This window comes from Pelodiscus sinensis, chromosome 5 (assembly GCF_052426305.1).
Source record: "Pelodiscus sinensis isolate ZL-2025 chromosome 5, ASM5242630v1, whole genome shotgun sequence".
Classification (NCBI taxonomy): domain Eukaryota; kingdom Metazoa; phylum Chordata; order Testudines; family Trionychidae; genus Pelodiscus; species Pelodiscus sinensis.
In genome coordinates, this window is record NC_143056.1 from 68,182,031 (window position 1) to 68,206,109 (window position 24,079).

Sequence of the window (24,079 nt, forward strand, 5' to 3'; positions counted from 1 at the left end):
TCTTGTCAGGAAAAATTTTAATTAAAGTGCTGCCCCTGACTCACCAGTGGATGCTTGTGCCTGAGGTGAATGGACCTAGAAAATTTTCTACCAGCTTGGTGAAACTGTTACATGGGAATCAAAATTAAGAGAAGTTCTTCATTAGAGAAATATGAATATTCTATTGGGGAAGATGGAGAGAAAAGATTTTGCACTAGTAGGAATAGAAAGTATAATGCTAAAGTACAGGAGTATATAAAAGGGGATGGTCAACAAGGGGAAAGCAAAGGAAAAAACTCTTTGGAGAATGAAAGTCTTGTCTCTTTGGGTGTTGATCAGTGTTCCCTGTAAGCTGAGCACTTAAGCGGCCGCTAAGGAGAAATTTAGGTGCCACCTCGCTGATTGGCAGAGTGCCCACAGCTGGTAGCATGTGTTTTCATTGGTGATGCACATCATATATAGCTTAGTACACAGAACAAAATTTATTTCACACTGGTGCAGTGAAGAAGGGCCAGGAAAGGAGGCTTTGTCATTAGGGAGTTTCAAGCAACATAAAACACCAACAAAATCAATAGAAAATGGTTTTTAGAAGAGCCTTTAAAATTAGTTTTATTGTCAGAATTTTACAAGTTGCCATTAGTGGCTTCATACAAGAACTCTGTTGCAAAACTCTAATAAATAGTCTGCCCCAAGTCCCATATTTTTAAACAAAATAAAAACCAAACAAAACTGAAAAATAGAAGAGAATAAGCAAGACTTCAGGATGCTCGGGGATGTTAGCAATATTTCCCATTTACAAATAATATCAGGCATTATAGAAATCTCCTTCATACAAGTAATTTTTTAAAAAATAACAGGACATTCTCAACCTTTACAAAAACATTCCAGAAATAGACCCAAATAGATTCATTTCCATGACAAAACATTATCAGAGAAGAATTCCATGGGGATTATCATCACAAATCAAGCTTTAGGTCAAAGTGTAGTGAGTGAGCTTGCGTGTAGTATGATTACAGGGCATCGGAGAAAGCTTGGAAGATTCACTGACAATGCAAAAGAATAGTTCCACTAATGATTTCTTCTGAGCACGCGAGTGACTAGGGAAGAAAGGGAGGTTATATCTGAAATGGCCAAATAATACAGTGTTGTGGAAGGCAAAGTGTGTTTCAGCATGAGGGTGTGAGTGAATGCATAGAGAGAACGGCAAAGAGAATACACTGCATGTGGCTTGCATCAATATCTGTGCAGGTTGTAGTATGAATTCTATTCTGATGCCAGAAAGGTATTTCTGGAGAGGTGACATTTTATGGCAAGTTGGTAGCTCCTCCAGAGAAAAACAAGTTTATCTGCCTGATGCCAGGCAATGGAGAGGTCTCATGCTAGCCATTTGCACTGGAAAATGCAGATATCAGAAATACAAGAGTTAAAAATACTGCTTCTTTTCTTGGTTCACTACTTAAGGCAGGGGACAAAGTCTCTAATTCCATCTTTATATTTCTCTATTTCAGTAATCCATAACAAGGTTATTAAAGGTTTACTAATGCCAACTACCTGATAGCTAGTTGAGATTAATAAACATTTCTTCAGCCTTTTTTTATTTGAAAAGTTCTATGACCAAACTGTGTGGGGATGGGAGGGCAGGTGCAATGACATGGAAACACCTGCAGTTTGAGAGGGAAAAAAAAAACCCCACCAAGCATTTTATAACTTCATCCAAGGACTGACCTACTATATATAGGTAGATAATAGATCCCCAGGTTGGGAAGGGATGGAGACAGTGCTTAAGCAGAAATAACAGCAGTTATTCTCAGTATTCTCTCAGCCCGATGCAGTATGCCATTTAGAATGCCAAGTTGCACTATTCTCTAAATACCTGGCAACCATTGTTTCCATAGGAAACAAAGGCAATTAGAAATGCTAATGCAAGGACATCTGTGATAATCTAACTCATCCATGGCTCAAGTGTCTGATAGCTCTTTCAAATGTTCTGATGCGGATTTGTACAGTATCATACACTATGGGCATATGTTCTGTGTAACATATGTGAAGATAGGAAGATAGCACTAGCACAAATCATTAAGGAGACACCTAAAACATTGTGTTACATCCCCTTGTCTGTGACACACTTCAGAAAACAATGAAAGGAAAGCAGCAAAATAAACATTTCTTTCTAGTTTCCTAGGAGTCATAATTTGTCAAAGCATCAAGGAAAAAGCAGATTACCTGAAACAGACAGAAAAGAGTTAATAGAAAGAAAATGGAGGCCAGTAGACTGAGCAATTCTGTTCCAGCCTCCAAATCATTTTGTACATAACATGTAAAGAGATAATGTGCAAAAAAATAAAGACATTCACATTTTAACAGTTAAACTTTTATTTATCTTTTTAAAATTATTTTTTGTCTTTGTTTTTCTACAAAAGGCAGACAATGATTGTTGATCTGCGATTGTTCTGAGCGCGTGCAGAAGCGCAAAGAGGGGTCATCGGAGTATGAAGGGCAGGGAAGTGCTCTGACTATACTTTCACATATCATGATTAAGGTGGCATTAAAGCTAAGTCTCACTAACAATTATTTATAATTGATGTTTGTCTTCCCCATTTACTGTCCTCAGGTCATATCAATCGTGTTGAAAACCCATTCAGTGAATTTCTTCAGTTTCTCAGATGCACTCTGGGATTCCTCCTGTAACCGTAAGTTATCTTCTCGCAAATGCTGCACTTCGGCTTGAAGACTGGCTTTGTCTTCTTTTTCCTGAGAGATGAGGAAGAACAAGTAAGCTCAATGGTGATTCCAGGTCACATTTTCTGCCCTTATCAATAAGAAAGACTCCATCAGAGAGATGTTAGATAGTTTTGTTTCCCAGGAACACACTACAGGGGAAGGCCAGCTTAAAGTACACAATTCCAGCTATTTAACAAATGTAGCTGGAATCAATGTATCATAAGCTGAGGTTTGGCACTGTCCTCACGGAGGGAGATTGATGGGAGAAATGCTTCTGTTGACTTTCCTTATGCTTTGTGAGGAGGAGGAGTACCGGTGCCAATGGGGGCACCTTCCGCATTTGATTTAGTGGGTGTTTGCTAGACCTTCTGGCATTTGATTTTAGCAGATCGACCACCGCAGCATCGCTCTTCCTGAAAGTGGAGATGTGGCTTAGGAGCTTTAAGTGCATTGACAATTGTGTCCCTGGCTTTAGGATATTCTGTGTGGTGACATTCTTTCCTCCCTATGCTCTTGTGGCACAGATTGTTGAGATTTCTCAAGACTAAATTCTAATGTAAATGCTAGCTCCCTAGTGATCACCTGAAAATGGTCACAACCTATTCCATGTGGTTAATACAGACTTCCTATGGTGTGACTGCTGAAGAAAGCTAAATAAGAGATGGTAGACACCTCCAAGAATATTGTACTGCATAAGAGACCTTTGACCTGAGCACAGCAAGATCCTTTCTGCACAGAAACATGTATTTCACCAATAGAAAGTAGATGTGCTGACTCTTAGTCATCTTAGGAAGTGTGTTTAAAAATAAAATAACCTAGGCTACGATCTGAGGAGAGAAGTAAAGAAATGTAATTTTCTCAACAAAGCACGAGACTGTTACAAGCTTGAGCGTGGTAGGAAGAGATTTATAACATGACTAGTACTGCCTAGCAACAACATATCTACATCCTACAGGCTTCCTGTATAATAAATGTTTACCCTCTTTAAATCCTCTTGGAGCATCTTCAGCAAGCCTTCCAGTTGGTCCACTTTGGAAGCAAGAGTAGGAGGAGACTCTTTACTGTTGGAAGCAGGAGACAAAGACAGTGTTGGCAGGATTTTCTATAATCATTTTTCACTCCTAACTCTGGGCTGGATTTCTAGCAGACTTTACTATAAGGAGCTGTTCAAAATCCATGCTTGACACAGTACATTCTGAATATATATTTTTATTTAAAAATATTCACCACAGACCTCAACTAACAGAAACAATATACACATGCTTATGCAATATTATCACTCAGCAAAATGGCTATTAGCAGTAACTGAAGTCTCATTGCTTGCTTTCTCTCTCTCTCTCTTTCTCTATTAGTTACAGGATAATTACATAGACCTCAGAATGAGACTGCGTTTGATACTGTTTTAAATATGTCAGATGAAAGAACCTTCAGAAATGTGCTATTTTTACAAAGGAAGAAATATTCTCAGCATTCTTGTGTTTCCACCCACTCAGTTTTTCTTATGTAAAAATTCAGAAGGCTAAAGGTATGTAAAAAAGCAAAGCCTCCCTCAATCAAGTCTCTCCCAATGTTTCATTTAAAAAGCCTACCTCTTCAATGTATTTACTCACCCTGTGTAAGGCTTCATCTGTGCAGTAAGCTGCTCCTCGGTTTGATCGCTATTAGAAGCAGAACTCACAGGTCTGTTTTCATCACTAGCAGCAAAAAATGAGGCTCGCTGAACTGGAGAGAGAGAGTCAGTCAAACACAATTATAATGAAGTGGTAATTTGATTTCACATATTCGAGCATCTGCATTTTAGGATTTCAAAACAACACAAACTCTTAGGCTACGTCTACATTGGCATCCCTTTCCGGAAAAGGGATGCTAATGAGACGAGCCGGAATTGCAAATCTGTGAGGGATTTAAATATCCCCCGCGGTATTTGCATTTACATGGCTGCCGCTTTTTTCTGGCTTGGGGATAAGCTGGAGAAAAGCGCCAGTCTAGACGCGATTCTCCGGAAAATAAGACCTTTTCCAGAGGATTTCTTATTCCTACTTGTAGGGCTTATTTTCCGGAGAATTGCATCTAGACTGGCGCTTTTCTCCGGCTTATCCCCAAGCCGGAAAAAAGCGGCAGCCATGTAAATGCAAATACCGCGGGGGATATTTAAATCCCTCACGGATTTGCAATTCCGACTCATCTCATTAGCATCCCTTTTCCGGAAAGGGATGCCAATGTAGACGTAGCCTTAGTGTCACAATACGACACAAATGACATATGCAATCAAAGTAGCCATTTAACATAGGTAAATTGAGGCACGGGAAAGTTAAATACAGTACAAAGTGACAAAGCAATACAGTGGCACTGAGAGAAATAAAACGCAATTACTATAATTCCCGGCTTACAGGTCTACCACCTACATCATGAATAACCTTTGTATTGAAATGGGACTGGCATTTTGAAATGTACAAATATATGGCACTCCTTCCACTGAGAGCTAGTGGTAAAAAACAGTTTAGGAAAACGCCATGAAATGATACATCGTCCTTCAGGCTTCCTAGCAATAATGATCATATTCCAAGAAATGAAGTAGTACTGTCCCATTTGGCTACTAATGGTCTCTCACTGGGAAGAGAAAAATAGTCATCTTCTATTTCGCATAAGTTTTATTCTACATTTTAGAATATGGCTAAAATGAACATGGCTGTTTTGTTTGACAGAGGTTTGCTGTGCCCATTTAAAAAAATGAAAAACACAGGAGAACTGAATGACTTAGGACTTCAGTAGCAAGGCATGAAGGTTTTCAGTTCAGCTGTTAGAGACTAGAAAGTATCACCAATTGGGACCTAAGTGAGATGAGCTCGAGACCCCTGCCTAGTTTCTAGTCAACCGGTATCCAAAATCAGAAAAAGCACCAATTATTTACTCTAATTGGTACTTGCAAGTCCTACACTGGCGCACAGCAGGGAGGCCACTGGACTGAGTTGGCATAGAAACTAGACAGTTTATCTCCCCAGGTCAAGTGTGAAGTCTATTGGAGAAGTAGTGGAAGAAAGCTGATAATACACTGACCATACTTTACTTGTTCCATCAGTAGACAGAGGACTGTCAATCAGATACCTTTCACCACTGAAACTTTTAATTAAAAATAAAAGTGGCTTTAGTGCCTATGAAAGTTGAGGAACACATTCTTGACTAGAACCAGGTATACTGTGAACAACTACAGTAAAACAGATTGCCAGTCATTACAAATTGCACTACATTGCTGGCCTTGTTCTAATCCTTGTTTGTGCATTTCACAACACCTCTTTGCAATTTCACTTCCCTCTGTGAATTAAGATAGGAATAGCACTCCAGAAGTAAATGGCAAGTATGTTAATCCATGCACCACACAGTTCCCATGTTAATGTCACAGCATGTTCTTATATCACTGACTGCTATCAGTACTAACTAGGAAATACTGTGTGTTAGTTACTCATACTGCTGCTACCGTAAAACTGGCAGGGGAATGGATGGAAGTAGGTTACTTAACAGCAACTGCAGTTCTCAATGGATTGCCTGCAGGTATCCGCATTTTTGGTGTCCATGCAGCAGTGTCCAAAAAAGCAGTGTGAAAGCAACTTTATAAAGGTAGAATAGCATTTTTGTGGAGATTTGAAAAGTGACTTTTGATTAGAGTATCCGCATGGCTTTTTCCATCAGATTGTAGCAGCTTTAAAATGGTTTACACTTTGAACTTAAAATCTTTAGTGCGTTTCTTTAAATTCCAATGTATTTTTGACAACACGCATTCCTCTTTAGTTTACTATTTGTGAAGGAGATGGAACAGGATAAAGTGATGCTGAGGTGCAAGACCATGTATTTGGAGATATGCTCAGGGGAGAATAGCAATGGGAATGCATGTGCCAGCAATGCAGACTTTCCAAATTACTTTGGCAATGCACTTCAACTGTAATACAGAAACTTCTTTCTAGTGCAATTTGCAGTCATTAAAATGACTGCACTGCTTTCCACCACTGCTTCGCTTTGCTCTTCATTTTCATGCCAGATGACTGTCTATGACTGCTGTGATCTTTGTGAAGGGTCTGTATTAACGACAAATATTCAGGGTACCCAGCAATGCACTAAAACTTTTTATGTTTGAGCTGCAATAGTGAAATCTGTAGCATGATTCAAATGCAAAGAAATGGCATCTGAATATAATAAGTAAATACTTATTAGACTGTTGCAATTTGGATTACATTTTCAAAAGAACATTGACTTCAGAGTAGAAGAGCAAGCTAAGAAATGAAAAAAAAACCCCATCAGAATTAAAAACGCACCGTTAGTGAGGTGTACACTTGCTTTTAAAGTAAGATATTTTGAATACTCACCCTCAAAGGCTTTAGCAGCATCTACCAAATTTGACCAGTCCAGATCAGAGGCAGAATCAGGTAAGGGCATAAGACCTGGGTCTGGCATGGGCTGCTTTCTCTGCTCCTGGATGTCTGTGAGGGAGCTGTCTGAGGCAGAGAACTCTCCTGAATCAATGCAGAATAAAAATGAAATAATCAAAAATTCAGCCATTTCCCTCACAGAAAGTTATTTCATTTCCAATTAATAAAGAACTGAATCCCAATTCCTCAGTTTTCTGGGATGTTGTTTTTCAAACCTACACAAATGCCATTAAAATCTGTTATGAAGCTGATCAGCCACATCATTCTGCAAGTTAACTATTTGGGGATCATATTAATCTCTCTCCCTCAGACTCAGTTCTTTCCAACATGCCCAAGTTATGCAAATCAGCACTTGGAAATCCAGGCTCTCACCTGACATGATAAACTGTGGATTCTGCTACCCTAACAACTTGAATGCTCAACAGTCTGCTGGCTCTGCTACCGCAACCCCATATACACTTTCTGTCATGTAATCAAAAGAAATGTGAAATGTTTGTACACATTGACAAAATTAGTTGTTTCAGTGGTGTTAACTGGATCTTCTGTTAAGACAGACTGATAAATCAGAAACTTTCTAGCTCAGGTTTTCTCCTTCATGTTGTATGAAGAGCAGCCTTGAGAATGCCATTGTTATTAGTATGCTTAAAATTAACAAAGTTATCAGTGAATGGAAGTTAACAAATATTGGGTGGTATGAAATATCCATTTCTATTTAAACTCTCTCTCACCAAGGACATGTAAGACAGACAATTGTGTGTCATTCACATGTTTGGATCCTTTTATCTTGGAAACCTGAATTTTACAGAACACTGAAAATTCCAGTTTAATAATAATTGCATAAAATCTCTATTTTAGAATTAGAGTCCTAACACTTTCAGCTCAGTGAAAAGGAGAGAATGACAGAGCAGCCAAGTTTCTTTTGGAAAATACAGAGGTCTAAAATGAAAGGAGACCCTATACTGCATGCTCCCTTTTAAGGTCACAGGGTGTAAAGGCACTTTTTCCACAAGCCAGTTACAAATGTAACTCAGTCTAAAAATATATTTTATTACCTGCGGAGGGAAGGAGTAAATGAAGCTTTATCCCTCCCACCGCTCTATGAGAAGTATGTTAAATAACAGCAACTAATTACAAAAAAGTCAACCTTAATACTGAATAAACTGATATGTAGAAAGGAGAGGCAGCTGAAAGTTATGTAGATATTTTTCTAGCAGAGTCTCCAGCTGAAGAAAATGTATCGTATGAATCTGATGATGTTCAATGGACAAACAGTGTTCTCTGTGATGCAGGGAACAGTTTCTTTTCCTAGTTATATGGCTAGGATAAGACAGTATTGGACTTTAATTCACTTCACAACACCTTATTTAACTGCCAAAGTTGTGATAAGACAAGTACTCCTAGTGGCAGATAAAGATTTGAAAAGAGCCGGATAATTTCCTGCCTCTACAACCTGCCTGTTATTTGTACTCTGTTCATTTGTTTTTTGGAACAGAGTTTAGGTTTTTTAGGTTAACCTGAGTTCCTTGATGCCCTGAAGACTCATTTCACTCTTGTTTCCTTGATCCATTCTGGTTTCTTTTTCCACTCTGATCATTCCTGTTAGGTCATAGTATCTGAGTGGGCAGATTGACCAATCAGGGCCTGAGCTCTAAATTCAAATCAGAGAAGATCAGAGGCAACATTCCAATAACAAGAGTTGAGGAAGGACGTTCAGTACTTTGGTTAAAAGAGGACATCTCCAAAGAGTGGACAGGATAAGCAGTTACTTTCACTCCTCCAACTCAGGAGAAGAGAAGCTTCTATAGTCTTCCCTGGTACTTCTGAGCTAGGGCTGCAGAAGCATTCTCCCCTCCTTTCTTTATCATATTTGATCAACTCACTACATTTGACAAAGAATGCCCTCCCATTTTTGGGAAACTACAGCCCTCCTCCTGTAAGTCTCCTTAGTTGCTCCGATGAATACTATTCAGTCCCAGGCTACATTCTGAGGCATGGGATTTGACTCCCCTTATTTTAGCAAAATCAAGAGGTGATTAACAAATAGCCAGGCAATTGTTTCTTTGTTTGTTTGTTGTCAAAGTAACTGCCATGGCATCGCTCCTTTACTATAATAAGGCTGGACAAATACTTACCATGTAATGATTTCATTCCTAAAGTGTATGATGGCCTTCGTAAGGGTAGTGATTTGGGGAGAGAAGGATATGTGCTGCTGAACAGGACGTCATTTGGCAGGGCTTGGTCCAAGAGCGAGGCCCGTGAGGTGAAAAAGTGTTCTCTTTGACCACTATAAATACTCTCATCTGACAGAGTCCTCTGCAAGGCACGCTTTGTGGTAGGAGTGCTAGGGAAAGGAGACTGAGAGGAGAGAAAGTTGTAACTATAAATTCTTAAGAGTACATCTCTACATGGTAATATTTCAAAAATACACTAAAATTTGTTTATTAAAGCAATCTATTTGTGAATAAGGAATCAGGCTTTAACATACCCAAGCTTTGTCAATCTGGATGGGACAAAGTACTATATGAACACTGTCTAGATGAATATCAAGTCCAGATGTCCTGTTAAATCTTTGCCACCTCTAATTTCTGTCATTCAACAGGCAGCTTGTAAGACATATAACCTCAAAAAAGTCGTTACAGATTCAGTAAATAACCTGCAGACCATATATACTAGGGAAAATGTTTACATAAGCAAGTTACGTGACACCTAAAACAAAGACTTCTCCCTCTTATACTATCCCCCACATTCTCTTAAGACATTGCTAAGATGTCAGTTGGCCCCATGTAACAAAACAGTGAAGAAAGTCTGACAAACTAAAATCCTTTGGAGAGCTTTAAGAAAAAATTAATAAAACAAAAACAGTACCGCTAACTGAAATCCCTGCAGCAGATACGACTTAGTGCATTCTGAAAAGCTGCTCACTTAGGGTATGTCTACACTAGCCCCCTAGTTCGAACTAGGGAAGCTAATGTAGGCATTCGAAGTTGCAAATGACGCTCGGGATTTAAATATCCTGGGCTTCATCTGCATCTCGCCGGGCGCCGCCATTTTAAATGTCCCTTAGTCCGAACTCCGTGCCCGCGGCTACATGCGGCATGGAGTAAGTAGTTCGAATTAGGAGGAGTACCGGTAGTTCAAATTAGAGATCCTACTTCGAACTACTTACACCGTGCCGCGTGTAGCCACGGACATGGAGTTCGGACTAAGGGACATTTAAAAATGTCGGTGTCTGGGAAGATGCAAATGAAGCCCGGGATATTTAAATCCCAGGCTTCATTTGCAACTTCGAATGCCTACATTAGCCTCCCTAGTTTGAACTAGGGGGCTAGTGTAGACATATCCTTACATAGAGAAATGCTTAGCTGTTCCCATAAATAAACAAACATATAAATAAATACAATTATTTAAAGTATTTTGCTAATTAAAACCAACACCCAAGGGTGTGACAGAAGTAGCGAGGAGGGGAAAGGATATTGCTTTTGCACACTGGAGGACAATCTACCAAAATGAAATATGCTTTTAATCAAAAAGACCAGAATCCCCTGCCAAAATCAGCTGCAAGTTTTGTATTTAGGGTTAAAGAACTAGAAAAGTAGTTAAAATGTTTTTAAGATTTGGTATTACCACCTGAAAAAACAGGAGAAAGACCATTTTCATGCTAATTGTTTGTGTATTCTGCTAGTTCTCTTCCAGGGAATCGTTTGTACTAGGACACAGACACATGCTCGCTATTTGGTGAGCAAGATGAATATTTCAGGGCATGGACAAAGCAGGTATCTAAATTAACCACAAACAGAAATGACATTGTAACGGGATTTCTGAAAACATACTGATGTACAAATTACATGTTTATTGAAATGGGGGGGTTTCCCTGTTTATGGGGCTCAGTGGGCCCGGAAATAAGACTGGCTAATTTCATTTGCTATGGTGTCAGGAGGTCTGGAATGATCATCACAATGTGAGTTTTCCATTTAAGGCTGCACACCAAAAAAGTGACAACTCTTGGCACCAAGAACGCAATAATAAAGGTTTTACATATGTGAGTAAAGAAATACTCTGTTTTTTCCTTTTGGGATCAAAAGGTTGGCTGGCAGTTTCTTGTTGTGACCCAGCCAAGCCCCACAATACTGTCCTTAGGAGGAGGGGTGGGGGGAAGAAGAACCCGCTGCCAACACTAAACGCTGCTCAATTAAAGAACACCTACAGTCCTCCTTGTGTTAGAGCTCCTAGAGTAGAAACACTTGCAGCCTCAAACATTAGACACTTCAAATATAATTAGCACCGGGATGTTACTAATATTTGAGCAGTAGGTAGAGTTAGGAAGCAACGGCAATGTGATCAGGGAAGTGAAAAGGAGAGTGGTCAGGGGAATTAGAGGAAGATGTCAGGAAGGTGAAGGGTATGAAAAAAGAAGAAGCAGTAAGAGGAGGGAAGGACAGACTGGCAGGAGAATTGAAGATGACTAGGAAAAGGGCTGAGATAAGAAGGCAGAAGGATTAGGAGACAAAAAGAAAAGTGTCATTTCTACTGGGAAACAGGACCTCTTGATTACCAAATACAAGTTAGCTGTCTTCAGGACACCAGGGCCTGACGAAATGCATCTTAGAATACTCAAGGAGCTGATAGAGGAGGTACCTGAGTCTTTAGCTATACTGGAAATCGTGAGAAATTCCAGAAGACTGGAAAAGGGCAAACAGAGGGTAGAAGACAGAGGGGACATGATAGTGGTTTTCAAGTATCTAAAAGGGTGTCACAAGGGGGAGGGAGAAAAATTGTTCTCCTTCACCTCTGAGGATAGCACAAGAAGCAATGGGCTTAAATTGCTGCAAGGGAGGTTTAGGTTGCACATTAGGAAAAACTTCCTAACTGTCAGGGTGGTTAAAACTGGAATAAATTGCCTAGAGAGGTTGTGGTATCTCCATCTTTGGAGAGATTTAAGGGCAGGTTAGATAGACCTCTATCAGGGATGGTATAGACAGTGCTTGGTCCTTCCCGTGAGGGCGGGCGACTAGACTTGATGACCTCTCAAAGTCCCTTCCAGTTCTAGTGTTCTATGATTCTATAATTCTAAGATGGGCTGCTACAGAAAAAAAATGGATTCAGGTAGTTAAGGAGGTCCCCAGTTGTCATGTAACATCAAGAACAAATTGTACACTGTGTAGAAATGATAGTAATGTTTACATTTTAACATTTATTTTCTTTATTGGGCAGACTATTACAGCACTGATAAAACTGAGCAGGTCACTAGGCTGAGCTGACACATTGATCCCAATCACCAAGAAAGGCCACTGGAAAGACTGGCATTGTGAATAAAGTGAGAGGCTCATAGAAGATATACACTATTCATGGACTTGGGCACTTAACAGTGTAAATGGAACAAGTCAGGAGGAGGGTGGTTCCCTTTATGCCTCCTTCTCCTTATAAACCACTATGCTGTTAAAAAAAAATATTCCCCATGGCAAACTTTTTTCCTCTCCAGCCTCTGAGATAACACATGAAGTAATCCATATACGGACTCTGGTATTTCTAGATTTTAAAATGCCTTTATGGGTTTTGACAAGCAGAGAAAGAAGTTGCAGCTCTCTTTTTTGCATGGTTGCTGTGGAAACCATTTGGGGCCCTGGGTGATGAGCTTGAACTGCTAATCATTGACTTAGTACTCAGACTCTAGAAATCAAAACACTCTCTCAAAAATTGTCTATTTTATTAGCATTTAAAATCATAAGTCGTTATAATTTCTGATGGAACCTTAGGACATTTTTCTGAATTGATTTAGTATGTATAAATATTTTTTTTTAGGTTTCAGGAGCATTGTACAGCAAGTAATAGGATTAGAGAGGCACTAAGGCATTTATGCTGCAAGAAGGTTCAATGCTCTGTCAACATGCCGCTCCTCTAGTAACCAGACTGTGGAAGGAGCACTCAAGTGGATAAAGCACTGTTCCGGTTTCCACATTCAAACAGTCTTAGGTGTTCTCTTCAATTAAGTGTGCTAGTCTCCTCAAAGGCTGGCACAAAAAACTGCCACACTGTTGAAAAACCTCTCTAAGTACTATAGTAGATAAGCTCCGGGGCAAATGGCCAGCTTTGTGTCCATATCAAGAATTCAGGAAAAATTAACACTTTGAATTTTTGTTGTTGTTATGGATGAAAGCAGGAAAGTTCCACCTGAGAAACTTATAGGACAATGTGAGGAGCTGAGCAGCTCCTGCAAAGAGGTGAATGCCTTCAACTCTCCTTAGAGCTGACAAGTATTCACATTTTCCATGAGATACTCAACACCCTGCTGCACAAGCAGTGGCACATGAACAGAAGAAAATTAGCGGGTATCTAGCACCCACCAGCAACCAACTCCCATTCCTTCCACTAGTGTGTCTCCTACACTGCAATCAGCTGTTCTCTGGCATCCAGGAGGTGCTGAGAGGGAGAGGAGGAATGATGATGGAGTGCGCTTGCATGATGGGGTGTAACTCGGCAGAAAGAGGTGGAGTGGGGATTGAGCACCCCTGGGGGAAGGAAAAAGACAGGCCTGTACTCTGCAGTCTCAAATATGCTTTTATTTTATTTTCACCCATGATGAACCCTATTTTGTGAATGATGAACCCAGACACTAATGAAGTCATTCGATCATGATCCTCAGCTGCTGTAAACTGGCAAAGATCTTTGAAGTCAATGGGGCTTTGGTCCCTTGCCTCTACCTGGTTCATGAATTTCATTTAACAGGGACAAAGAAGAACGGTTCATTTCTCTAGCATACCTTAAAATTCTTCTGGGACTCTGGCGTTGGGCTGTCGAGATCTATCAGTTTCTTCAGCTCTTCTTCAACATTGGATTTGGACGCACGTTTTGGTGATGCCCGTAGATCTCTGGCTGATGCACGCAACCGTGGATGGGCCATTTCATTGCCATCACTCTGGTGACGTCTTAAAGGGAAGGGAACAGAGATGTTCAGGACCCAAGCCACTCAGGGCTACATCTATGAATGTAACAAGCGATAAAGCATCAATCAAGATTTTCAGAGTGATAAATGGGGTAATAGAGGGAAGAAGATCAAGTTTTGTATGATACAGTAGAGTCCCATATGAAGGAATACCTGTTAAAGGAATAAACCTGTTGAAAACATCAACACCCAATGCATGAAAAGAGCGTCATAATAAATTTTCCTATTAAAGGACCGTAGCTATTCAAAGAATGAGTGTTCTGCACAAAGGACAAATATATAAACTAAAACCTGTTAAATACTAACTGGGTGCATCAACATACCAAAGTCCTATTCTTTTAGCTGGCTTCCACTGTATAACTTATACAAAATACTTTTTATTTTAGCATTTTTCTTGCATTTCCTTTGGTGATCTGTTGCATTATTTGGGAATGCTGTACTTAACACCAATAATGACTTGAAACAGCCCTATTTGCCCAGGCATTTGAATCTCCACCGAAGTGGGTCAATGGTTCCTATACACGTTTTTCCAATTTCCACCTTTCCAGGTCATCTAAGACACCAAATCACAAAATTCTTGATGCAGGATTTAGAATCTGAGAACAAAATGAAGAATCTAAGTGTAAGGGGACTGTTACCCCTTACTAAAACTCTGTGGGAGTTTTTTGGTTTGCCAGCTCCCAGTTTCAGAAGGGGAAGGGTTCATGAGACTGACAGACCCCAGAGACAATGGAAAGCAACCAACACTCCAGCTCAACCTGATTGACAGGTTGGACAGGCCAGTGAGGAAGGGGAGAGGCCAGGCCCCGTCCTCCCTGTGAGCTGGGATGGTTCTGGCTCTCTCTGAGCAAACAGAGAGCTGAGACACAGCCCAAGCAGTGCAAGCTGTGTGTAGAAGTAGTCCTGCAAAAGGAACAGAGAGTTGAGAGACAGCCCAAGGAGTGCAAGCTGTGTGCTGAGGGGCAGTTTTTGCAGCAGCTGAGCCTGACACACACAGCTCAAGGAGTGCAGACCCTGTGTTGAGCAGCAGACTGGCAGTGCTCAGAGAGCCAAAAGGAACAGAGAAGCAATGCAAGAAGCTAGAGACTGGCCAAGCAGCACCCTGCAGCTGGATGTGGTGAGCAGCTGGGAACTGCAAAGTGTGGGGAGAGGCTCTGGACTGGGAGAGGGGTCTGGCCACTTAGAGCTTGAGGCTGTGTGGTCACTGCCAGAGCAAGCGTGTCCAGCCTGTAGCCCAGCCCCCCCCCCCCCCGGCAGCACATCCAAGGCCTCTAAGGGGCCTCTAAGGAAGAGACTGTGGACTGTCCTTACACTCTGCAGGCTGCTGTTTTGATGTCCCTGTGCTACAGAGCAGGGCTGTGTGTTCTCATTTAACCATTCTCATTTTTTTCTTATTCTATTCTCTTTAATCTGTTGATGTTTAATAAATTGTATTTGCTTTGAACCTTATGAAGTGATCACTGGGCCAAGAAGGCCTGCAGTGTAAAGAGAGTACCTCGGAGTGGGGACACCCTAACTCCTGCCCCTAGTGACTACAAGGTCGGGGATTAAGCCCCAGGAAACCTGGGCCCAGCCTTGTTGGGGTTTCAAGGGCTCTGCTACTCAGGAGAGTGGAGGGGGAGCCCTCAGGATCAGGGAGGCCGTGGGGTAAAGGAAGTGGGAGCGGGGACTAAGATCCTTTCGCTGGTCCATTTCACCGGGGTGGTATAGAAGCCAGGAAAATTTCCCTACAATAGCGGAACCATTCCCCCGCTTACATAAGGGAAAACCACACTAAGTGTTGATGATTGTTTTTATCATTTGTTCAATTAATATTTTAATTCCACTTATGAAAAAAAATCTACAATTTAATAGGGACAAAATTTACAGCATTGTGTAGAATTTCTATAGAAATCACTTTAAAAGCTTCTACAAAGTACTGGAGAACGATAATCAAGATATAGAATTATTAAGCCACACTATGGAATTCTAGGGCAGAGATTCTAAAGTTTTATAGAAATATGGTCATTTCCTTAAGTTCTATTGGGCGTTTCCATATGAGAAACTTATCTGAATTTCAATGTTTCTTCATGTTTAAATTAACAACCAAACAACAGAATCAAAAAAACGCTCTTACTTTCTGGAATCCATAAACCCCACAGAGTTTATTGTCCCTCCAGGTTTTTTCCATCCAATCAGGTACTTGCTGGTAGCACCCTGGCGAGGGTAGAAAGTCCTAGGACCAGAGGAGGAGGAAGAGGAGGAGGAGAAAGAAGGTGCGAGTTGTGGGGAAGTAGCAGAATGAAGCTCTTCTTTAGGTGAACTTCTGGCACTGGTGAAAACAACTGGACTGGCAGAGTGTCGTGAGCTCATGGTACTGGGAGAGAAGCATAACAAAGACAAAGCTTAACTAAAGTATGTGTATGCATCTTGCATAACTTTTTAAAAACTGCATGTGGTTATTGGGAACACAAAGTATTACTATTATTATTATTAAGTAAAGTTAATAATAATAATACTGGTCTATTCTCTAATGTCTTCCATTAGAGGTTTTCAAAGCACTTTCGAAAAACCACCAATGAATTAAACTTTACAAACCACCTGGTAGGTACAAAAGCATCACCCTTTATTTACAAATGCAGAACCTAGGCCACAGAGGTGTGTCTAATTGCAGGGCTTAACTCGAAAAAGCTATGCAAATTGAACTACATCAACTGCATAGCTTATTTTGAAATAGCTTATTTTGAGTTTTAGTGCTATCTACATAGCACTTATTTTGAAATAGAGCACTCTTCTTCTGACTTTCCTTACTCTTCATAAAAGTCCTTCAGCTTGACAGTATTTCGACATTATGGCCAAGTAACTGCTGGCTATGTAGTCGCGGACTATGCTATTTCAAAATAACGCTAGTTATTTCAAAATAATGTTGCTGTGTAGACATAGCCAGAGAAATTAAGTGACTTCAGGGTAACACAAGACGTCTGTGGCTGAGCTAGCAAGAGAACTCATATGAGAGTCCAAGTTCAGTGTTTTATCTACAAGACCTGTATTCTCAACACCACAATAGGTTTTTAGTATTAAGAAATCCTAACAATATATAACTCTAGAGGATATATATTACTGCCTTTCTTTATCATTGCTCAGAATTCAGACTGCTGCTAGCATAGCTGACAATGTCACCATTAAACAACTGTCCCTACAATGTGATAAGAAAGGAAACATTTGAGATTCCTGCAGACATACAAATGTTTCACTGTAACAGAACTTTCATTTCAGTTTTACCAAAAAAGGCTAGAGACAGGAAAGGAAAAATAAGTAGTTAGAGAAAAACAGAGTTTTGATTTGCCAGGAATCAGTGTGGATGAATATACTGAATGCTTCTTTGATGAAATACACTGAGGAACATTTATCAGTGCAGGAGGGTTGCACTGACTCCATCGAGGACTTACCTTCATTGAGAGCCAACACCTGAGGATGCTACAAGAACTGAATCATTCTTCTGTGAAGTCTGAGTTATGTAAGCCATGATCAATGCAGTTGCTTGGGTGCCTAGTATTTTAAAGTTTAATTTTCAGTTCTAAAATGTTAGGGGAAAAAATAGGATTGCTCAACACAGCAGGAGTCCTCATTTTTTCTAACTATGAGCATGTAATCAAGAGGAAGAAATCATTTGGCTAACACATATTCCCCTAAATAGCATTCTAGGTGGACTGGACCTTGAACCTAGAAAGCTGAATTATTTCTAGTTTTCCTTAGTAATTTTAAGGCAGTTACCTAAAGGAGCAAGTAATGTTGTGGAGAGATGGCAAATGTTATTTAAATAAGTTACTTCCTTATTACTAACACACTGTAAACAGAAAATCTGTGAGAACAGTTTCATTAAAAAGAAAAATGACTAGGCAATTAATTTGCTGTCTAGCAGGCTGGGCCTTAACTGAAACGGAAGGATTGTCTTTTAACATCTCTAATTCCTGATATAATATATCTAGACAAAGAATGAGGGAGAAAGTGCCCAATGCCAGCTTGCTTGCATCATAGGACGTATCTTGGATAAAACTAGTTTGCATTTATATGTTGATATTAAAGTTAGATGTGTCTAGGAAGGAAAAGGAACATTAAGTTTTAAGAAGACAATATATTATGTTATGCTTTAAAAAGGTGCAGTAAGCACAGCAAAACCTCAGGAATATATTCAGTGCTGGAATGTCATATTTTAAGAATAGTGTCACACCATTTTTTGACATTGCTTATATTCATTGTCTTCTCTATAACTAGCATGGTGGAGGGGAAGGGAAAGGCGGGAAGAAGAGTTATTCTAATATTTGAAACAGATGAGGTTTCTGCTATAAAGTTGTGTTTTCTGTCTGTGAATGTTCATTGTATCATTTGAGACAAACAATTATAGAAGGCATTGAAGGCAACAGTTATGGAAACATGTTGTCTACACTGTTCATAATAATACTGAACACTTTTCATCTGCAAATCTCAAATGCCTTTGCCAAAGAAGGTATTGTTATTCCTTTTTTTTAATAACAGATAATGAAACTGAGTCAGACTCATGAAGGGCACAAATTAGTGTGCAAAAGAACTCAGTTCTCTTGATTCTCACTTGTGCATTCAATCCAAAACTTTCTTTTTAAATCTGTTCAGGCCCAAAAAACACAGCTGACCATCATAATTTCTTCCAATTATCTGTCAGTAAAAGTCAGATTAAAAACAAACAAACTGGGAACAGCTTTCTCTTAATGGGTCAGAATACAGTCAGTCTGAAATTGCATGTCCCAAATCTTGTCCACTTATATCCTGCACAACTACCACGTCTGTTAAGGAAACCAAGCAGAAGGAAAGACAAATTAAGAAGTCATTTGCCTCTTTCTTTTTAAAGAGAAACGCCTACACATGCTGTGGAAACTAGTCCATCTATAAAACATCTCCTTTATCAAGTTAAAACAACAAGTGCTTGGCTGGGATGTGCGTCTTACAAGAAAATTGTATGGGGCTGTTTTGTTTTTTTTAAATATTTTATCGTTCAGAAGGAGCGTACATTAGGGATGTTAAGAAGTGGGTAACTGACTAATCGTGTAATTAATACATTGTATTAACATACAATTAGTCGATAAGGGGAGGCATGAGCCACAGTGGGGGTAGGTCTGGGTCCCGGACTTCTGTGTCTCTGCCTCCCCCCTGAACCACAGAGACGGTGCTGGGGGGAACCAGCTTGTAAGCTGGCTCCCCACAGCAATGGCTCCTGCTTCCTGCCCCCCTTGCTGTTTCTGATAATAGAGGGAGCAAGCCGGGGGGGGGGGGGGGGGGGAAGAGCAGGGAGAGAGTAGTCAAGTAGTGACTCAACTATCTGATAAGCCTAGGCTTATTGGGTAGTTGAGTACTTGACTAAATGCTTACATCCCTAGTGTGCATTTGAAACACAGAGTTTTTCTCTTTTGTGTGAGAATATTAATATTCCCATTATAGTTCAGAATTTTTAGTGTGAAAGGAGTGTTACACAGGGAATGTATCAATGAGGAGTGAAGAGAGGGCTTAGAAATAAATTTCCAAATATATTCCATGTGTTCATTTATACCGATTATTATTATAAAGATGTTTCACTGAGGAGGTATAATAAATGCATGAAATAAGATCCAAGCAGCAAGGACCACATGAAATATGCAATATGAGTGGTAGGGGTAGAAAAGTTAGCTCACAAGAATTTTTATTTTTAATGCCCTTTGTTTATATATTACATTACTCCCCACTTATCCTTGTTTAGATACAAGTTTTAAATATTTTTGGAGGGACTCAGTATTAGAACATGAACATTCTGCAGCATACTGTGCTGTTGATACACAGGAATCAAAAGTCCCTCAGTCTACAAGTTGTTGAAAACACAGTATAAACACTTTGAGGTCAGTGGGACATTGCACAAGTAAAGATGTGTATATAGAACCTGAAGATTTGGTGCACGAATTTGGGTACAGGCTACATGGGCTAGAAGTACTGTAAAGGCAGCACATTCCTTCCTTGGAAGAAAGAGAGGAATTCATATTGTTTTAACTTGCAGTCAGATCAGTTTGATTGTCTTTTGACGAGTCCAACCCTGATGCTTGAGGAAAAGTTGTTTTAATATTGAACTTGAGTGTGGTAACAGGAATGAATTAAAAAAAAGGTTTTCTTCCAACACCCATAAAAGAATCCTAGATGATCTAACTACTCAAGAATATAGCTGAATCATGAAATACAACTTTTTAAAAAACAATTTAATACCATATTGTGCTGGAAATATCAGTGTTTCTGTTTTTAGTTATGATAGTGAAGACCATAAAAGACCATTTTGCTAGAGAGCAAATGCAAGTTTGACATAATATGTTTCCTTTTCTATTTTAGGAAATTCAAAGCATCAGTGCATATGGTTTATTTTAATGATTTTCAGATATAATGATTCTGTGTAATTACTGCCCTACATTAACACAGTCCTCTTGGGATGCCACAAGAAACCTTCACAGTCATCAATAGGGATTTTGGGAATGGGGTGGAAAAGGAAAATAAAGCCCAGCCAGAAATACTGCTGCAAAATTTAATCACTATAATTTACATTTTGCCACCAATTCCCAGGTACAAGTTCCTTTAGGCACTGTTAAATGATCTACACACTAATTACTGTCCCTGTCTTTTAAAGGCATGAACACCCTAACTTAGTTATTTTATTTTCTGCAACTCTATTCATTTTGTCACCCAACTAAGTTCCTCTTCCTCCAGCTTGGAATGACTGCTTTTATACATCATACCAAAAGTATTTTAGGTCTACAGGCATAAATTAACCCTAAAAAGGTGAAGGAGAGGCTAAAAAAATGGGATATGGGGCAGGGGAAGGATGGAGAACCTCAAAATTTGTACATGCCTTATTGACTAACAGCATGGTCTTATTTGTCACTCTTGACTTTCCTCTCTCTTTCCTTACCTGTTAGTAACACCCATTTAGGTGTCATGTCTAATTATGACTTCTTTACTTGGTTTTGAGGCACTGAATAAATGTTTGATTTTTCAAAAATGCTAAAATAATGCAGGAATACTAGCTAGCCTGTCTTTTCTCTGGCTAATAGATCAAATACTGTGCATAATTTTTCAAGGTATTACCATATTTCCAAATGAGGATACTTCAGTTCTGTTCTACACATTACTATATCATTCCTCTGTGTGAAGAACTGTACTTTGTTTTCAAATCAAGCAAAACAAGACTGTCATATTTAGTGTAAAACCAGAGTTGTTTATCAAGAAAATTCAACACCATTCTGAAAAAAAGAGTTACAGGAACAAACAATTTAAGTGTAACTAGAGAAATGAAAATTGGGTAAAATCAAATAAGTCATAGAAAAAAGCCACGTTTGGAGGCATATTGCTATAATACAGTGATTAATTAATGCAATGGTTTGACAGGCTAAGCCTAAAATCAGTTGGTATCAGTTTGTATACCGCTTGTATTTCATTGATATCATGTTTCCTTTTTTCTTTTCATTCACTTCCACTTCTTTAGTTCTAGTTTTCTATTTACATTATTTGCTGCATGGTGGAGAGAATGATAGAACATCAACAGTGCAAACACTTTTTACCATTAACAATGTAACTTTTAGTATTGAATGGTACCATGGTCCTTTTTCTCCTTTCTGAAAAATTTCTCCTAAACAAAAATGTTCCTGGCAACTTTCAGTATTGTCTTAAAATAAGTTATAAATATCAGATAAAAAAATCAGTTTAAAGAGATGCTTAACATAAGGAGACAATGCCCACAATGTCCCTAGAACATAGGTAGGATAGGATGGAACCTCGTTAATCAAATCCCTAACCGAAATTACCATGACAACAGTGCAAGGAAATAATTCACTGCTTTACAAACTTGTGGGAATCTCAACTTGCAGCTACATATCAGAAGCTGTTAAACTGGCTGGTAAACGTCCAGCTTTTGCCTCATCTCATTTCTGCTCCAACAGAACTGAAGACCTTTTAACATCATATTTTATCCCGTCAGTCCATTAGATAACTGTCTCTTAAAAATACAAAAAGACAGTGTAGAAAACTTCCTTTCTAAATCAGGAAGAAAAAAAGATAAATGCTTTTACATTGCAGATTTGTTTTTGCTTTGTTTCCCCCCCCCTTATTACGGTTTCATAGATGAATTTTTCTTCATCTAATAATTAATAACATTTTAAAAATAATTTTATATAATATTCTGGGAAGCAAGCTAGAATATCTGAATTTTTTCATCTCTAATTTTTTATAATTCATTTGTAGAATGATTGCCTTTCACTTAAAGAACATGAAGCACTTTACAAAGATGCTCATTATCTTCATCTTCATGAGACATAAAGGTAAAGTGACTGTCCTATATCTCTCTCACAGTCAGTGGCAGAGTTGGGACTAGAATCAAGGTCTCCTCACTTCCTTGTCCCTTACACTATATATTAGATGGCACTATCTCCCACATTTTTAAACAAAAAACTGGGGGGGGGGGGCATGGAGAGAGGGAGCAAATGTACAGATATATTGTCCTGCATGAAACCCACTACTTGGAAAAAAAAGAAACAAAAATTCCAAAATCAGATGGGCATTGTTAAATTTATTTATCCCCCTTGTTGACAATGATTTAAGAAGTAATGCTTGCATGATGTTCCCTATAATACACCTATCATACCAAAAATCTTATGTTATGTAAAAGTGGTAGAATGGAGAATGTTACTTCCATCACAAAGTCACAGACTCCTTGGAAAGAAGGGGCCCCGTCAGTAGGAATACACATACCACACCCCGTGTCCCTTGTCAAACACTTTATATATAGGGATCTTTCAAATCTCTGGGTTAGCCAAAACAGGCATACAATTTTCCCCTAACACCCACTTCTCATCTCTGATACATTAGCGAGAGAGAGAAAGTGGCATCGGTCATTACTTGAGAAAATATTACCTTGTGTGAGAAACAGCATCACTAAGACTATAAGCACTGTTCTCTCTTGTTAAAGGATTGGAGGCTGGTTGATTCTTGGTGTGAATATCCAGGCTTAGTGAGGACTCCGACTTCCGGTCTATAACATGGCTTTCTTTTTCTAAAGTCCTGTCTGCTATGGAGACGACTTCACTGGAACTATGCCACAATGGTGCCACTTTCTCCTTTGTAAGCCCTGATCGAGGAGACGTCGCTGAGGTTCCCAGAGAAGCTGTGCTGCCATGGCTGGGGCCATATGAGGTGGTATCTATGCCACTATCAGCTGAAGTCCCCTGAAGGTAGTTGTAGCTGTTTAGCTCTGACTCCGTGCGATCGCCACTGTCATACCATTTCTCATCACTATGGGCACTGGAGGCATTGCTGGAGAGAGTATTGCTACTGGAGTGGCTGGAGTAGTGGCTGTCAGACTACAAAAAAACATGTTCATGGCTTTAATTCAGAATAATCACATTGAAGAAAAGACAAGGGAGGCACAACTGCACTGTGGGAGCTCTACTATTACACATGTGGGGGCAGGGTCTTAGAAAGTCTAAAATTCGCAGACATAATTCAGGACATCAATTTAATGTCTATTTTAAAGGGTTAGTGTGTGTGTGTGTTATTTTAAAGGGTTAGTGAGACCCTAGGCACCAATGCCTTAATTTATCAGAAAAAGGCAAATTTACTTGTAATTTGCCCCACAATGTTTTTTACACCATTTGCTTTAAAATTCAATCACCTGTACTAAAGCCCACTCCCAAGAAAATCTGACCATTCATGTTTAAATGTGCAATATTCAATCTCAACTGCATACCAATAGAGAAGTGCCCAATTCTTCAATAATGTTTATAGTTAAAGACAGCACAGATGCACATTTTAAGGTATTTTAGAACATGAGAACCCATCAATCCACAGCTGAAGTGTGTGTTATTTTAATAGTCTAATTACTTACCCCAAAATCTGAGAAAACAGAATGGACCTCTGTGGCTACTCAGATCCCCCTTTACCATGAAGCTTACTGATTCCTCAGCAGCAATCTTCTTTGCAAGTAAGCACTGAAATGTCATTA

General features: G+C 39.4%; 1 protein-coding gene across 18 annotated transcripts in view; it reads right to left on the minus strand.

The window, feature by feature from the left end:
- Positions 1–558: 558 nt before the first annotated feature.
- SIPA1L1 (signal induced proliferation associated 1 like 1) overlaps positions 559–24,079 on the minus strand; it is a 335,579-nt gene continuing 312,058 nt past the window's right edge. For 17 of the 18 annotated variants that reach the window (XM_075927311.2, XM_075927307.2, XM_075927300.2 and 14 more), the window contains 8 exons: positions 22,993–23,438; positions 16,178–16,417; positions 13,879–14,044; positions 9,254–9,476; positions 7,059–7,205; positions 4,311–4,422; positions 3,680–3,761; positions 559–2,730 (listed from right to left, as the gene is read on the minus strand). In XM_075927311.2, coding sequence (XP_075783426.2) covers positions 2,587–2,730; positions 3,680–3,761; positions 4,311–4,422; positions 7,059–7,205; positions 9,254–9,476; positions 13,879–14,044; positions 16,178–16,417; positions 22,993–23,438 — 1,560 coding nt within the window. In that variant the 3' untranslated portion in view covers positions 559–2,586. The remainder of the gene's footprint in view (positions 2,731–3,679; positions 3,762–4,310; positions 4,423–7,058; positions 7,206–9,253; positions 9,477–13,878; positions 14,045–16,177; positions 16,418–22,992; positions 23,439–24,079) is intronic. The other variant, XM_075927312.2, reaches the window with a different exon arrangement.